Source organism: Hippopotamus amphibius, chromosome 1, assembly GCF_030028045.1.
Source record: "Hippopotamus amphibius kiboko isolate mHipAmp2 chromosome 1, mHipAmp2.hap2, whole genome shotgun sequence".
In the NCBI taxonomy this organism is placed as follows: domain Eukaryota; kingdom Metazoa; phylum Chordata; class Mammalia; order Artiodactyla; family Hippopotamidae; genus Hippopotamus; species Hippopotamus amphibius.
Window position 1 is genome coordinate 37320544 of NC_080186.1, and position 17083 is coordinate 37337626.

At 47.1% G+C, this 17083-nt stretch overlaps 1 protein-coding gene and 1 long non-coding RNA gene across 4 annotated transcripts; one reads left to right on the forward strand and one right to left on the reverse strand.

The window, feature by feature from the left end:
* Positions 1–1947: 1947 nt before the first annotated feature.
* LOC130836776 (uncharacterized) lies at positions 1948–5789 on the reverse strand. Its single transcript, XR_009049221.1, has 3 exons — positions 5257–5789; positions 4447–4501; positions 1948–2140 (listed from the first exon to the last, which is right to left on the reverse strand). It is a non-coding gene; the product is annotated as an uncharacterized LOC130836776 (long non-coding RNA).
* AKR1A1 (aldo-keto reductase family 1 member A1) lies at positions 5572–15352 on the forward strand. Of its 3 annotated transcripts, none has more exons than XM_057709313.1 (9): positions 5572–5629; positions 10442–10531; positions 12262–12381; positions 12551–12702; positions 13299–13494; positions 13828–14027; positions 14311–14383; positions 14522–14608; positions 15196–15352. In XM_057709313.1, the coding sequence occupies exons 2-9, from the start codon at positions 10448–10450 to the stop codon at positions 15259–15261; spliced, it is 978 nt and encodes a 325-aa protein (XP_057565296.1). In that variant the 5' UTR covers positions 5572–5629; positions 10442–10447; the 3' UTR covers positions 15262–15352. The 3 variants fall into 3 exon arrangements, with proteins under 3 accessions (XP_057565296.1, XP_057565278.1, XP_057565287.1); XM_057709295.1 differs by lacking the exon at positions 5572–5629 and adding an exon at positions 5742–5992; XM_057709304.1 differs by lacking the exon at positions 5572–5629 and adding an exon at positions 8511–8530.
* Positions 15353–17083: the final 1731 nt, after the last annotated feature.

The window sequence follows — 17083 nt, forward strand, 5'->3', positions numbered from 1 at the left end:
CTCACTTTTTCACCCTTCTGCCTCAGTTAATCTGCTATTGGTTCCTTCCGGTGTATTTTTCATTTCACTTATTGTATTGCATATCTCTGTTTGTTTGCTCTTTAATTCTTCTAGGTCTTTGGTAAACTTTTTGATCTTTGCATCCAGTCTTTTTTCAAAGTCCTGGATCATCTTCACCATCATTATTCTGAATTCTTTTTCTGGAAAGGTACCTATCTCCTCTTCATTTAGTTGTTTTTCTGGAGTTTTATCCTGTCCCTTCATCTGGTACAAAGTCCTCTGCTTTTTCATTTTCTCTATCTTTCTGTGGCTGTGGTTTTCAGTTCCACAAGATGAAATACTGCTGATACTGCTTGATACTGCTGTCTGCCCTCTTGTGGAGGAAGCTATCTAGGAGCCGCCAGTGTGCTTCCTGATGGGAGGGACTGATGGTGGGTAGGGCTGGGTGGGCGGAGCTCAGTAAGACTTTAATCTGATTTGGTGGGCAGTGCTCAGTAAAACTTTTATCTGCTTGTCTGCTAATGGGTGGGGCTGTGTTCCCACCTTGTTGGTTGTTTGGCCTGAGGCTACCTAGCACTGGAGCTTACAGGCTCTTTGGTGGGGCTAATGGCAGACTCTGGGAGGACTCACGCCAATGAGCACTTCCCAGAACCCCTGCCGCCAGTGCCCCCTGTCTCCTCGGTGAGTCACAGCTGACCCCACCTCTGCAGGCAATCCTCCAACACCAGCAGGTAGGTCTGGTTCAGTCTCCTATGGGGTCACTCACTACTCCTTCCCCCTGCGTCCTGGTGAGCACACTTTTTTGTGTGCCCTCCAAGAGTGGAGTCTCTGTTTCCACCAGTCCTGTGGAGGTCCTGCAATCCAATCCTGCTGGCTTTCAAAGTCTGATTCTCTAGGGATTCCTCCTCCCATTGCTGGACTCCTAGGTTGGGAAGCCTGATGTGGGGCTCAGAACCCTCACTTTAGTGGGTGGACTTCTGCAGTATACCTGTTCTCCAGTTTGTGACTCACCCACCCAGCATTTATGGGATTTGATTTTAACACGATTGCGCCCCTCCTACCATCTCATTGTGGCTTCTCCTTTGTCTCTGGATGTGGGGTGTCTTTTTTGGTGAGTTTGTCTCTGGATGTGGGGTGTCTTTTTTGGTGAGTTCCCATTTCTTTCTGTCGATGATTGTTCAGCAGTTAGTTGTAATTCCAGTGCCCTTGCAAGAGGGAGTGAGCGCACATCCTCCTACTCCGCCATCTTGATCCAAATCTGCTGTGACCTTTTCCAGTAAATACAATCCTCCACATTCCTCCCGCTAGCCTCAACAATGAATTTTTTCCTATGTGCACAGTCCACTCACTTCTCCTTGGAAGTCAAGAATCCTATCATCTAGATCAGGTCCAGTTGTGGATAAAGCTCATTAAGTATAGTTTCTCTCCATGTGAAGACCTATGAATTTTTGCTGACTTTTCTTCCATAAACCCTACTGGGTGAGCACAAAAAATGGAAGAAAATCCAGAAGAAGCTTTTCTTGTTGTCGTTGAAGGGAACACCAGTTGCTGGGGAAATGTGCAGAGAAGGGTATCCCCCATCTTCACTTCAGATAACAGATTTTTTTTTTTGTATTTTAGTAATCTTTTTTTTTTTTTAATTTTTTACAGTAAACTGCATATATTTAGAGTGTACAATTTGGTATCCCAATCTCCCAATTCATTCCAATTCATACCCCTCCCAATCCTCCCCACTTTCCCCACTTGGTGTCCATATCAGATAACAGATTTTAATTGGGCAGTACTACAGCTCCAAGAGGGTGAGTAGGACATGTGAAGTGCACACTATGGAGATGTAGGGACGGAGCTGATGTTAAATCAGAACATTAAAGAATGCCCCCTTCTCACCTCAAGAATATTGTCTTAATATAGCATATTCTTATGATTAAAAATTTTAATTTATCATCCTTCTCTGCAGTCAAAATATACAAATTAATGTATATAACTTTAGGTTCTGTGAACATGTTTTTAAAATTACAACTATTATTATTACACAGTTGACCAAAACAACATAATTACAAATTTTTAAACTTATTAAACATAAAAATGAGATGGACTGGGGCTTTGTTCTTTTTTTCTTTTCTTCATTTAATTCTTGTACCTGTGGATGAATATTACTTATTTTCAAAATGAACAGAGTTCAATATCAATTCCATTCTCATTTTTCATTTTTATAGATACAAGCATTGAGATAACTTGTTCACATATATAAGTGGATGAAAATAGAAATCTGTCTAAAGCAATATCACTTAGCTGTTTTAACCCTTTCCAAGTTATATGCCAAAAATCACAAAAAGTATCACTCAAAATTATTTTTAATGGTCTATTAGCTTTTACCAATAGTTTCCAAAACAAAGAACTAGAAATGACTTGCATAAAGGCTTATGATCCAGTCGTTAGAATCCTCATTATTTCCAAAAGTTCCTTTGTTTAGGAGCCTCAATGCACACGATGGCAATGCACCCTAAGGGCTGGCTGAGAGGTTTGTCTTTTTAAAAGGGAGGAGGGGGACTTCCCTGGTGGTGCAGTGGTTAAGGATCCACCTGCTAATGCAGGGGACACGCCCTGGAGCAACTAAGCTGGGGAAGGAGGGGTCTTGGTTACAAAAATGACTCAGTTCATCAGTTGCAAAGTCACCACCTGACTGTACACTTTTAAGAAGTCAGTCTCTAAAAAAAAAAAAAAAAAAAGGAGGGAGTCCATTAGATGGGGGGGGGCAGAAGAATGTGGATTGTGGGAGGGTCATTTGTGGCCTAAGCCATTTTGTGATCTAAGCCTGGCCACATTGCTTGTCCTTGAGCAGGTCTCAGTAATCAGCGATCTTAAAGGAACAAAAGTATGCAAGAACAAACTGTTATCAGGCCAGAGGAGTAACAACAGCAAAGAGAAGACTCCCAATTCTGTTTCAAAAAAAACCCCCAAAACCTGAAGCACTCAATCACCAGATCAGTTAGAATGGAAGAGATGCTGACACTGGGCTTTTCTGACTTTTGTGATGTCAATCAACTTTTAAAGCTCGGACTCTCTCAGACACCCAACCCCTTTCATGAATATGTATGTGCCCTTAGCTTAAACGTTCCCAATTTTGCTGTTGGGGAGACACTGCTTTGTGAGAGATCCTTGCTATTCTCTTTACTTGCTGCAATAATGTTACTGATCTAAAGTTCATTTGCCCCATACACAGAGGTCAAATAAACCTAAACATCAGACTCTGAAGCAGAGGAAGGTCTATTGCAGGACCAAGCAAGGAGAATGGTTGGCTTGTGCTCAAATACCCCAAACTCCCCTGATGGTTTTGGGGGATAAGTTTTCATAGGCAAAATTTGGGGTGAGGGCTACAGGGTGTGCGGCTTTTTTCTGATTGGTTGGTGGTGAGGTAACAGGGCAGTGTGCCAGGCATCTTGTGCTCAGCCTGAGGTTTCCATCCTCTCCCTTAGTGGGGGCTTTAGTTCCTGTAGAAGATCTCAAAAATGTTGTTATGTATATTCCTTGAGGAGGAACAGGACCCTGCCCTAAGGCTGTCCTAATGTTTCTCGGTGGTTTCTGTTGTTTCTGCATTCCTTCCCTTTTCTGATTAGCAACAGCTTGAACCTGCCCGTTGGAACTCAGGGAAAGTCATGGAGGCTGAATGAAGCCTATTTCCTAAAAACAAGAAATGGGAGGAGGACAAAGAAAGGATTTGCATGCACAAGTCCCACAGGGTCCTCCTAGGTTTCAATAATAAATTTTCCCTTCTCCTGATCTTTGGCTTGGTTGTGTCTTTTGGCTTGACACCCACCAAGAGGTGAACACAGTTTTTCTGGTAACAGTTCTTTTTCTCTGGGAACCCCCACCCTACCTGCATACAATGGTCTTTGCTGGGCTAAGATGAGTTTGAGAGATCCTAAATTCTGATCACATAAGCTGGAATGTTGAGTGTCTTTATGAGGAGAGATGGTGTGAAATGTCAGACATTTAGTCCATCAGGACACCACTCCTACTGGGGAGACAGTGGGGAGTAATCTGGGGTGTAAGAAAAAGATGGGGACAGGGACTTCCCTGGTGGTCCAGTGGTTAAGACTTCACCTTCTAATGCAAGAGATGCGGGTTGGATCCCTGGTTAGGGAGCTAAGATCCCACATGCCTGTGGCCAAAAAACCAAAACATAAAATAGAAGCAATATTGTAACAAATTCAATAAAGACAAAAAAAAAAAAAGATGGAGGAGTACAGATGGGCAGGGGAGGAGGTGAGGGGAGAGAAAGGCAGAGCTACAAAACTGCTTTACGCCCACTTCCATCCAGGAAAACATAAATTCTCAGCCCAAATGGCAAATGTGATTTCAAATCTCAGAACTGTAATTTAATAGCTATGTGACCCTGAGCAAGGTAAACCTTGCTGAGTCTGCACAATCTGTAAAATGGAATACCTTCCTCACAGGAGGCTTCAAGTGTGCTGGTATATTCATCTGGATGGTGGTTATACTGGAAAAAAAGTCACAGAGTTGTACGTTTAAGATTTGTGCATTGTTCTGTATGTATTGTCAAGTTAAAAAAAAACCCCAAAACTCACAACCTGAACGCTGAGAGTTATGCTTTATTCAGTGGGAATTTTTAGGACCTCAACCCCAGAAGGCAGCATTTCAAGTAACCCTGAGAGAACTGCTCCAAGGAGGCGAGGGGTGAGCCAGGATATACAGCAGTTTTGCAACAAAGGGCAGGTAGTCAGAATATCCAAAGATTACTGTTAATTAAAGAAAACCAGAAATCCCAAGTTAAGGAATGTAGCGTTTTTTAATGTACGGGAAAATGAGAGAGTCTGGGCTCACTGAAACTATTCCTTTGAATATGCACCTTAGCTATCAGGGGCCAGTATCCTGTGTTTCCATATCTTGAGTTTCCTCAGGGCTCACTTTAGGGAGTGGCTGCTAGATGGCAGGTGTTCTATTTCCTTCCTGAGTTCTCTCAGGGTTCACCAGCTCACCTTCTGTAGTGGCTACATGGCTGCAATTGCTCATGATTGTGAAATCCTACATTTACAGATATGGCAGGCAATATGCCGTTTACCACTATGCGATACTTCAAAAAAAAAGGCTTGCAAGAAATAAAATAAAAAAGAACATTCCCCTCCCAGAGTTGCTGTGAAGAGTCAATAAATTAATGTTTACAAAACCTAAATATACATAAAACAAATGCGCTGCAAGGTGCACGGTCCGGATACAGGGATCACAAACTTTTACCTCTTGAAGCCTGCAGTCCCAAGGTCTTCCCTGTTACAGTCAACCCTTGCGTTCCGGCTGCTCTCTGGGCCTCAGTTTGCCTGACCAAACAACGGGACCGACTTAGGTGTATTCACGGACCCTGGCCAAACCGACTCTAAGGAAGAGAATAGAACAAAACGGGGCGTATGATCCCTAAGGGAGAGCGGAACGCAGAAGAAGCCGCCACGTGGCAGAAGGACCCTCCTCCCTCCAGCCGCAGAGGGAACTGAAACCGCCCAGAGCGGCCTCGCGCAGCGGCCGCGCGCAGTGCACTGTGGGCCAGGCGGAGGCCCCGGCCTGGCCCCGTCCCCGGAGCCGCCTACGTGGCCCTCGGCGCGAGCTTCGCTCGCGGGTGAGTTCTCCAAACCCGCGTGGGGGTGTGTGTCCAAGCTCCCGCCAACCCAGCCGTCAGCTTTCTGCGGAAGGGGTGGTGCAGACTCCCAGCACAGGCTTCCAGTCCCCAGCTTCTTTCTGGGGGCAGGGGCGGGGTCAACCACTTCGCGAGAGGCGAATGCCTAGCCCCAGCCCCAGCCCCTCCTCCGGGAGGAGCTGCCTCCTCACCGCCAGGCTTAAGTCAAGTCCCTGCCTGCTGTCTCAGGCGGTTTCTCCTGCTGCCCACCAGTCCCGGAAGCTGAGGCCCATTGGGTCGCTAGCAGGGCACAGGACTGAGCTGACAAGCCACACTACTCTGTTAACGCCCTGTGCTCGTGCCGAGGTGAGTTTCTCCTCTGCTGCCCCATGTTTGTCGCAGTGGAGGTGGCCTCGAACCTTCGCTACAGATGCGTCCGCCCACGGGTTAGAATGAAGAGCAAATGCTCTGGAGGCGGCCCGACTTGGTTTCAGATCTGAGCTGCTGCTTATTCGCTGAATGATCTTGGATATGTTCTCAGTTTCTCTGGGCCTCCGTTTTCTCAGCGGTAAACCAGATCCTATATTAGAACTGTAGCAAGAGTGAAGTGAGATAAAGCTCTTAAAGCTCCCGGTGCAAATTGTCAGTAAGTTTTGGTTGCCATCTTCCTTTTGTTTACCCACCAACACGGTTTTTTCCGGGGGAACTCTGGCTTTTCTATGGAATTGCAGAGATGCTTCTTAGAAGTGGCAGGAGGGGCGTGGGTTCGCTTACTTAGGCAGCTGTCTTTGGTTTTGGAAAGTCAGGGCGTGTTTTTCTGTTGCTCCAGTGCTCTGTTAAAGTGAGACATGAATGTGAATCTTCACCGGATGCGGTTATTATTCCTTAACTCTTCCCTTCAGCCTGTCCAGACTCTGGGCTGCAGGACCTCCCTTAGAAGAGTCTTGATGGCTCTATCAGTCCTGTTACTTTTCCCAAGGTCTCAGGTTTCTTACCTGTAATACAAGAGCAATCTGAGTATCATCCTTTCTGGAGTCACTGGGATTTTTTTTCTTAACCGAAGATGGTAAACTGCTTTGTTATTTTCCAGAAATGATTCTTTTCAGGTTATCCAAGAAGTAAAGGAAGAAGGTGATGGAGGCAATGACTTTATCAAATGCCCCTCCAGCTGTTAAGATCTCCCCCGCTTGCCTCTGTGTGTGTGTTGGGGGGGGCCGGTTGGGGGAGGTTTGGGGGGTGGCTGGGCGCTACAGGCACTCTAGCAGCTACTTGTTTAGGTAGATGACCGGCCCTGACTTCAAAGAGTACCAAGATTTGTGAGGGAAAATGAACAAACAAATATCGTGATGTGCACAGCTCTCAGTGTATGGGAGGAGCCAGAAATGTAAAGTGCTGGCTGAAGGGTGAGCTGCAGTTAGCCAGGCAAGGGTGGGACTTGGGGAAGGAAAGTGTACAGAGGCCTGGAGTCAAGTATGGTGGCTGGTTCTACAGTCTGGAACATGGAGTCTGAAGTGAAGAGGTGGAGAGATGGGGGAGGTGGGAGCCAGGTTATAAAGGGTATTACTAAGGAGTTTGGACTTTATTCTGAGAGTAGGAGAAATCTACTGGAAGAGAGCCTGGGAGTCACATGGTCAGATTTGGGGACTGCTTTGTGGGGAGAGGGGCTACACCAGAGAGATCCCTGGTTCAGGGAGAGGTGGTCTGGATAAAGATTTGTGAAGTATATAGTTCAAAATTCTTTTCACATGCATCAGGAAGTCCAAGAAGCGTTATTGCAACCTTAGGTTTTACATTACAGTTTAGAGCAAACAGTATCTTTTTAAATATTTACAAGTATTTACAGGATTTTTAACACAGCCAGATAGACCAAATCTTGGCCACCGCTACATATTTAAGGTGGCTTTCCATGCTGACTTCTTCATAGTACAGAAGAAGATATATTCCCCTCCCCATCACCTGTCAAAAACCTAATTTGATAATACTCAGAAATGCCTCAAACAAACTGAAATACATTAGATAGCTTTTTTAAGCCCCCATGGATTGTACTGTGAACATGTTGTCTAAGGTTTGCTTTCATACTTGTCATCCAGGGCTTTGAGTCCCTGGTGAGATAGAGTTTACAGAAAGAAGAGCATGGTCAGGCACTGTGCAGAGTGCTTTAGATATAATATCACTTCAGAATGGGGGAGCTGAGATTCAAGTCCAGGTCTGTGCAGTACCCCCTGAACTGTGCAACAGTTGAACTGTTTTCTCTGCGCTCTGTTGCTGGAGTTGATAAGTATAATTTTGGACATGTTGAGTCTCAGATACCAGAGGGAGGTGAATATATAGAACTGGTGTGGGAAGAATTAGTGCTTACAGTGATCACTGAAGACTTGAGTTTGACTAGGGATTGAGAAGGGATTGAGGACAGAACCCTGAAGGACACCAGTATTTATGGGGGTCAGAGAGGAAAGGCCCACGTAGCCAGGGAACACACATGTGAATACTGCTTCCTCTTCCTGTGTTTTCCAGTTTCCTGCATCCAAGCAGCAACTATAGAGACCTCCTCTGAGAAGGGAAGATTGAGGCCCAGAGAGAAGGAACCTAGAAACTGACCTGGGAATAATAAAACCTGAGTCCTGATACTGCCCTCACCTTCTCTCCCCACACACCCAGCTTTTCTCTCTTTTCCATCTAGAACCTCTCCCAAGATAACAGGAGGGTTTCTGAATGCTGCCAGAGATCCAGCTAGGTAGATGCTGACAAGCTCAGAGCCTGTTAATGCAGGGCTAGGCTGAAATGCCATTGCACCAGGCAGAAGATGAGGAAGTCAGGAGCTGGCAGAGGATGACTTCCTGTCCTAGAGAAAAACATCTGTCTTCTGCCTTCTCTTCTGTCCTTTGGAGCTCTTGTTCTTTGCAGGTCTGTGTTTTCCCTTTCTACCTCTCTGATCCCTGCCCCCCAAGCCTTAGCCTTTTTGGTTTTCAGTTTCACAAGTAAAAGAAAGGGAGAGGCTGGCATCGGGTTTCATCTTCCTTTTCCCATGAGGCCAGGTTTTTGTTCACGCTTTTAGCATAGGTGTAATTTCAGAGCCATCCCTTGTGTCCTGGTAAATCTGGCAGAGGCCAACAGGTCATAGGTTGAAGGTCAAGCCCAGAAAACCAGCCACAGACCCTGGTAGCAGCTAGCAGGCTAGTTCCTCCTGTGAAGTCCAGACATGTTTGCCTGATCCCTGGGCAGGTTGGTGTCCCTGGGAAGTTTGGTAACAAAGAGTATTGCCCTCAGTGGTTCCCGATTTGCTGCCCAGATTGAACGTTTTTGTTTGTTTTTGTTTTAGCAGAAAGGGTGGTCTCCACAAGGTTATGGTAGACTCCTGAGTCAGAAGTATTAGGAAAGACAGTTTTGGTGTGTTGGTTATACTTACAAGTTTTCCAGTTACCTGCTCTAACATAATATTCCTGATGTCCTTTCAGAACTTGGAGACAAAGGTTATGATAATAAATATATTGACCAGCAATGAACTCAAACCGGAGAGAGAGAGTGATATTTACAGTACTGATAAGATCAAGGGAAAAGGTTGTTTCTATTGTACCTTATTGATTTTGGGGTGAGCACTCTTTCTCCTTTCCCTTCACTTGGATAACTCCTGTTCATCAAGGCTTCGCTCAGATGTCACCTTCAAGAAGCCATCCTAGCCAGGTTACTCTTTTCTTGCATCACTTGTGCAGATTGTGGTCATGTCTTATGCATTTGATATCCTCTGTCCTCTCCCAACCAGACCATAAACTCCAGGAGGGCAAGAGCTCTGTTTCAAGATGTGTGTCTCTTAAATCTAGCACAAGACCATTCATCATCTGCTGACGGAATGATTATTCTTGGGCCGTGTGGAGACCTCTGATTTTCATAGCTCTTGAAACGGAGTTATTCCAATCACCCACCTGCTTCATTCAGCTGGAAATTTTCACTTATCTGTAATTTACTGCTTTCTGCTGCATTGAGTCCTGTGACTAGTTCCTCTTCCTAGAAAGACTCTTCCCCTTGACGCTTGGGACAGTTTAACTCATTCTTAAAAGCCAGTGTCATTATTCCCTGGTCCGTGCCCTACAGAAGCCACTTACTTTTCTGTAGCACAGTATACATGTGTCTACTGTGAGGCATAGCACATGTATTTTATAGGTCTGTGTTTACTTGCCTTTTCCACCAGCTCCTCCCTGAATCGTTGGCTCTGCCACTTGGCTGTTGATTTGGGGGAAATAACTGTACCTCTCTGAGCTTGTTTTTTCACCTAAAAAATAGTACACTTCCCTTGTAAAACCCCACTCAGGCCTGGCAGCATGGCCAATCAGACCTCTGTGAGAGGGACTCAGAGTCTCTATAGTTCTGACAACCTCCTGGGAATGTTCATTTCATCTTTTGAAAAGGGACCCTTTCCTGAGCCAGTTCTGTCACCTGATCTCACTTTGTCTTAGAAAGGCCTTTGCTTGTCTTGCACTGGTTTGAGACCTCATGTAGTTAAGGCTGGGTATTTCTGGGGAGGCACCTTGCCTTTGTTTTTAGGTTTTAGAGCTCTTTAACCAGACCTTTAGCCTGGTGGGAGGAAGGGCAGCCAGGCTAGTGGTCCCATTAGTGTTTGTCTAGGAGTTACTGGCTTTGGTTGGTTCCGGACACCCTGTTTCAGCTGCCTCTGCTCACAGGCATATACACATGACCCTGTGTTTGTTCTCCTGTCACCTCTGTGCCCCTTTCCTGCCATATTTTACAGGAGTCTTGACCAGTGGGCCCAAGGAACAGCACTGACCCCCCCACACCATTCTCTTCCCATCTGTGTTTCAGGGGGCAATGGCGGCTTCCTGTATCCTCCTGCACACTGGGCAGAAGATGCCCTTGATTGGACTGGGCACCTGGAAGAGCGAGCCTGGCCAGGTGAGGGGTGGGAGAAGAGGAAAGGGACTTCTTGCTCCTCTGCTAGGGAAAAGGCACTATTTGGGAGTGGGTGCCTATGTTTTCTCTAGCAGCCCCACCCCTATACTTCACTTGAGGTGGGGATGAGCCTGCAGGGCAGTGGGAAGAAACAAGGGAAGAAGGGACCAGCAGAGAGCACTTGGCTCCCCCAGCTGATTCAAAGGAGTGGTTAAGGGGCCCAGCAGGGCTTAGAGTATAGAAAGGAGCCCTTTCTGTGACTAGATCTGCACTGCGTGCTGTGAAGACGGGGGACCCCTCTGTTCCTAGCTCTATGCTGACCTCTAACATGCCACTCATCACCCTGTGCAATGATCATGTCTCCTGTTCTACACTGGGTTCCTTGAGGCCAGAGGTAGGCACACAGCAGATATCAGGGTTTAAAGTATAACTAAGTCAACTGTTTAGACTGAAGGTCAGCAAATTTTTTCTTAAAGAAGGAGGTGGTTAATAATTTAGATTTTGTCAGACAACTTGCAAAATGGAGTTGATTGTATACATGTATAATTATTTAAAAATATAAAAATCATTCTTAGCTTAAGGGCTGGGGAAAAACACAAAAGGCTCCTGCTAACTGGAATTTAGGGACCCCTGGTGTAGACGCTTCCAGCCCAGGGAGCCTGGGAACGGAGACCTGCTTTCCTAGATTGACACAGGTAGAGATTCAGCTCACACCTGGGTGGAGCATCTCCTCAAGGCATGTTCCTTGTTCTTGGAATGTGAGTCAGAGTTTAGAGAAGTTTGGGAGGGACTCTGGCAAGGAGAATGGCCTCTTCTCTGGAATTTAGGCTGGGATTTGTGGTGTGGTTGGATGAACTCTGCCTGTTTGCTTTCCTTCCTACAGCTGCCCAGGAGCCTGGTTCTGTAGGCAGCACTGACATGGCCTGGGACAAGTCCAGGAGCTAGACGAAGGCAGGGGGTGGTGGCCAGAGCCAGGGCCTAGATGGGAGGCAGGGATGGAGGGGATGGGAAAGGGTATGGAGCAGCCAGGAGTAGGGTCAGGTGTGAGGGGCATATGTCTGGATAGTAAGAGCTACACCTAAATGGGAATCTTGAGAGGCAGGGGCCTGGCACCCTTGGTTCTGCTCCTGATGCCATGTTTCTAGTCTGGTTTTTAACAATTTGACTGACCTGTCCTCCTCCTTGGTGCCTGCTTTCTTCTCTTTTGGTGGGGGATTCTGGGCCCAGCTTACATCTCACTTCTCTGCCTTCCTTAATTTCTCACCCCTCACCTCTTCTGCTCACCTGAGCTCTCTTGGTCTACATGGCTTCCTAAGGGTCTCTCTCCATGTGGCCTTGCCCTGGGAACTATTTACCTGTGTATCATGTTTCCCTAACCAGCTCCTCATGGCTGGGGACCTGTCTCCGTGACTGTACTTCTGCCTTCTATCCTCTGTCAATGTATCCATCCATATTCTGAGCATGTAGCGGGAACACATTGTTAGTTTTTGCTGGGCCCTGCTGAGATTGCTTGGAAGGAACCTTGGAGGTTAGTGGGGTGGGGACACAGGGTTTGGGGTCTCTGAAGAGACTTCTGGTCCCCGAGACTAGAGCCATCTTCCATCTACTCACTTCCACTGCATGGATGACTACAGTGGTAAATTCCTGCCTCTTCCCTCTATCAGTGACTCTCAGGAGGGCAGTTTCTGGTCTAGACCAACAGAGCTAACACTTATGCTTTTCTCACCTGTCAGGTAAAAGCAGCTATTAAGTATGCCCTGAGTGTAGGCTACCGCCACATTGACTGTGCTGCTATCTACGGCAATGAGACTGAGATTGGGGAAGCCCTGAAGGAGAACGTGGGACCTGGCAAGGTGAGGACTGGGGCTACAGAGGAGTGGGGTGAGAAAACTCAGGCTGGGGCTGAGGCCTGGCTAGAGGGATCTGGCATCAGCCTCCTTCTAATTCCTCTCCCAGAGTTGAGGGTGGGTGAGATTGGGTGCCCTTGGCTCTTCTCACTGTGGACCCTGCCCCCTGCACCAGTTGGTGCCTCGGGAGGAGCTGTTTGTGACTTCCAAGCTGTGGAACACGAAGCACCACCCTGAGGACGTGGAGCCTGCCCTCCGGAAGACACTCGCTGACCTCCAGCTGGAGTATTTGGACCTGTACCTGATGCACTGGCCTTATGCCTTTGAGTGAGCCTTGCCAGGGTCTTCGCCCAGGGAATTGGGGGTTGGGGGAGTCATGAAGGTAACTTTTTATGTCACCCTGCAGAACAGGAGAGAAACACTCAGCCTTTTCTGCTACAGTTTAGCTACAGAAAAAGGAGTGCAGCCTCATGCTGCATGTGTCCTAGGGTGTATGTGGGTGGTCCCTCCTCCTGCCTTTGTACATTGGGAAAATGTACTAGCTTCTGCTGAGCTAGGCCCTGGGGTTGCAGTAGAGTAAGCTCCCACAGAGGGTGTGAGAGCAGCCGACCATCAGCTCTGTGCTCTGTGCTCAAAGAAGGCTGCACGGGCACACAGCTCCCCAGAGGTGAAAGGAGTTAAGGAAGACTTCTCAGCGGAGAGGAGATATAATCTGTGTCTAGGAAGAAGAGGAGTGGGGATGGGCTTCCATGTAGAATTAACACTTGGGTCATGACCTGGAAAGGTGAAAAACCATGCTTGTTTCTCATTCTTGGCCCTTTACCCTTTCTAGGTTTGGATTATGGGATGTAGAGTGGCTGGATAGGCAGGTAGGCAGGAGCCTGGCATTTGTGTCCACACCTGGGGGGCTGTCTTTCATTTAGGCGGGGAGACAACCCCTTCCCTAAGAATGCTGATGGGACTGTACGGTATGACTCCACCCACTACAAGGAGACCTGGAAGGCTCTGGAAGCACTGGTGGCTAAGGGACTGGTGCGGGCACTGGGCCTGTCCAACTTCAGCAGTCGGCAGATTGATGATGTGCTCAGTGTGGCCTCTGTGCGCCCGGCTGTCCTGCAGGTGAACACAGCAAAGAAGATCAGTTGGTTTGGGGGTGGGGTGTGTGTGTGTGTGTGTAAACGAGTATGAGTGAGCAGATGATGGGTCTACTTCAGGGAGATGGCTAGAAAGTTGTCAGGAGTGTTGGTGCAGAAATCCTCTGCTTAAGGAAGGGCATTGAAGTGCAGGAAGAAAATGAAATAGACAATGGAAAACTGTCCAGAGAGTGAGAAAAGCAGGTTGAGGGGAAATGGGGGGATTAGCAATGCAGGATTGGTCAGTATGTGCATGTCTGGGTGAGGCCAGCAAGCTGGCTGTGGCCACCCCATGGTGATAGGTTGTTTCTTGGCTTAGGTGGAATGCCACCCATACCTGGCTCAGAACGAGCTGATTGCCCACTGCCAAGCACGTGGCCTGGAGGTAACAGCTTATAGCCCTCTGGGCTCCTCTGATCGTGCTTGGCGTGATCCTGATGAACCTGTCCTGCTTGAGGAGTCAGTGGTCCTGGCACTGGCTGAGAAGCATGGCCGCTCTCCAGCCCAGATCTTGCTCAGGTACAAGCAATCTTGGGGAAGGGCAATCAGCTTAGGGAGAGGGCTCCTGGGTTGGGAGGCAAGGGTTGAGGAGTTCCTTATCCAAATGCCTGGATGAGGCTGAGAATCCTGCCATGTCATCTGGGGAGAGGCCTCTCTGAGTCATGTTCCCTATTCCAGTGAGGCTCAGGGGCTCCAGGAGCTCAGAGAAGGCTGCATGGAGGACCGCCCCCCCCCCCCCCCCAAAAAAAAAAGCTTATGAGTACTGACTCCACTTCCTCATCTTCCTCAATCCCCCACTTAGGTGGCAGGTCCAGCGGAAAGTGAGCTGCATCCCCAAGAGTGTCACACCTTCCCGTATCCTTCAGAACATCCAGGTACTTGGTGATGTGTCTGTCCTGTTTTAGCCCATTAGGACACAGTCTGGCCCTGACTCTGGCTAAGAAGGCAGTGTTCTGGAACCCCAACTTCCACTCACAAAACTGGCTTTCCTGACCTCCACCTCCCATCTCTAGGTGTTTGACTTCACCTTTAGCCCAGAGGAGATGAAGCAGCTGGATGCCCTGAATAAAAACTTGCGATTCATTGTGCCCATGCTTGTGGTGAGTGCCTATCACCCCTGAGAGTCAGGGAATATGAGATTTGGGGCATGATTCTGGCCTAAGTCTGGCCTCAGCCTTGCTGGTCAGTGGCTTGGCAGGATGTTGTTGTTGGTAGGATTGCTGTCCTGGACACAATGGCCTCTTTTTTCTTTATTGAGCTCCCAGAAGTAGTCTGGCTCAGGGCAAAGGCATGTAGCCTGTGTAACTTCTCCAAGCTTCAGCTTCCTGTGTGTAAAATGATCCCAGTTCCTGACACATAACAATTTCTCAGTAAATGATATAAATGGGGCATTGTCAACCTTGTTAGAGAGGTTGAAGTTGGGCTGACACCTGTGGGAAATAAATAGTTCCTTATCCCAGCTGAGACTGCAAACCCTTAGGGGTAAGGTCAGCCACATACCAGGCTATGTGTGTGGTGCTGGAATGCTGTTGGTACTGTGGCATTCTCTGAGGCTAGTACCCTGTCACTGCCATCTGTTATAGTGCTGTACACAGGTGAGGGTGTTCAGGAAGATTCTTGGGAAAAGATGCCCTGTGTCTTTGGAATGTCAGCTCCTGCTAATGGAGTCATCTGTCTCTCTTTCCAGGTGGATGGGAAGAGGGTCCCGAGAGATGCAGGGCACCCTCTGTACCCCTTCAATGACCCATATTGAGACCACAGCTTCCTGACTTCCTTTTCTTCTCTCCAGCTATAAAGTCCTGCCATCCCCAAGAAAAGAGTTAATAAAGCCATTGGAGTATCCATCCGTGCTACTTGCTTGTCTTATTTATCTGGTCAGACCTGGTATAGAAGCAGTTTCTTTTAGGGATGCTGGTGAGTCAAACTCCCTTAGCTTTCTTGGTTCTGGAGAAACCAGTATACAGCAAATTCCATTTCTGCTTTCATAAATTAGGTATATTAGTGGAGTAGTGCCACCTAGAGGCATCTCTTAGCACTGCATGCCACCCCGGAGTGGTCTTAGTGAGAATGCCAAAGATTGGTCCCTTAAGGACTGAGATCAGGGCAGCAAGAGTCCTGTGGTTTCTTGGCACTTCTGGGCAAGGGTCTTGAGTTCCCGCATACCGCACTCCCCCCTGCCCGTAGTCAGTGCCTAGATAATATGAAGAGCCATAAAGGCTTACATTCTAAAGTTTGGGAGTCCCGTCCCAGCTTGGAGAATCAGGAAAGTTGGGGACGGGCTTTTTCTCTCAGACATTACAGTCAATGTTCATAGGCTACCTGAAGGAGGCAGAGTCAGCACCAAAGCTTGTCACTGTACCTAAGGTCCTATCTTAAATATTTTATGGTCCCACCAGAGACTACTGAGATTTTAGGCAGGTTTTTGGAAAATCCCTCTGAACTCTGGTCACACAAAACTCATTTTAGTATTCTAGTTGAACCATTGCTCTTCATTCAGAAAATATTTATGGACTACTTATATGGGTTAGGCACCACAATGCCAGACCCTGGGGATATAGCTATAACCAAGACACATAGGTCCCTGCAGTTTACTTGAGACAGACTAAGTAATTGCTTTATTCGTTTAATTACAGTTGGAAGAAGTGCTATGAAAAAGCACAGAGGCGAGAAGCCTACTGATTTGATTGGCTGAGATCTGAAGGATGAGTAGGGAATAATTAGTTAAAAGAAGTGACAGTGGTAATAGTGTTCCAGGCAAATTGGATAGCGTGGGGGGAAAGCCTTGAAACTGGAAGAAGCTGTTGGAGAAACCTGAAGAAGTCTTGTGTGACAAACTGAAAGTCAGCAGGGGTGGAGTGACATGAAATAATGCTGGAATAAGGTAGGGACCTGGTGATGGAAGGCATAGGAGACAGGATTAAGATTTTAGGGTTTTTAATCCTGAATGTGGCAGGAAGCCATGGAAGTTTTGAGCAGGAATAGCATGGCATGGTTTGTGTCTTAGAAATACAGTGCTAGTGCAGTCAGAAAATGGATTAGAGGGATAAAAAGTGGTTGGAAGGAGGCATGTTGGAAGTTAGTCTTTTTATTTTATTTTATTGAAATATAGTTGATTACTATATAATGTTGTGCCAATCTGCTGTATAGCACAGTAACTCAGTTATACATATGTATTCATTTTTTTAAATATTCTTTTCCATTATGATTTATCACAGGATATTGAATATAGTTCCCTGTGCTATACACTAAGACCTTGTTGTTTATCCATTCTAAATGTAATAGTTTGCATCTGCCAACCTGAGAAGTTAGTCTTTTGTCTCTGGTCCTTTCTGCCTGGAACAATCCACCTGTTAGCCCACTGTTGGACAAACATCTATTTCTTAAACATTCAGTTTAGCTCTCAGTTCCTCTGGGATATCTTTCCTGATCTCACCCTCCCCAGGTGGCTTGCTAAATGATTCCATAGCTCCCAGGCTTCCCTGGTAGCACAGTGGTTAAGAATCCACCTGCCAATGCAGGGGACATGGGTTCGATCCCTGGTCCGGGAAGATCCTACGTGTTGCAGAGCAACTAAG

Bases quoted from the DNA above. Each gene is read 5' to 3' on its own strand.
- AKR1A1 (XM_057709295.1), top strand. From the start codon at position 5,789: ATGCCTAGCCCCAGCCCCAGCCCCTCCTCCGGGAGGAGCTGCCTCCTC. The intron at 5,993-10,441 runs GTGAGTTTCTCC...TCTGTGTTTCAG, and splicing joins CGCCCTGTGCTCGTGCCGAG to GGGGCAATGGCGGCTTCCTG. The intron at 12,703-13,298 runs GTGAGCCTTGCC...TCTTTCATTTAG, and splicing joins CACTGGCCTTATGCCTTTGA to GCGGGGAGACAACCCCTTCC.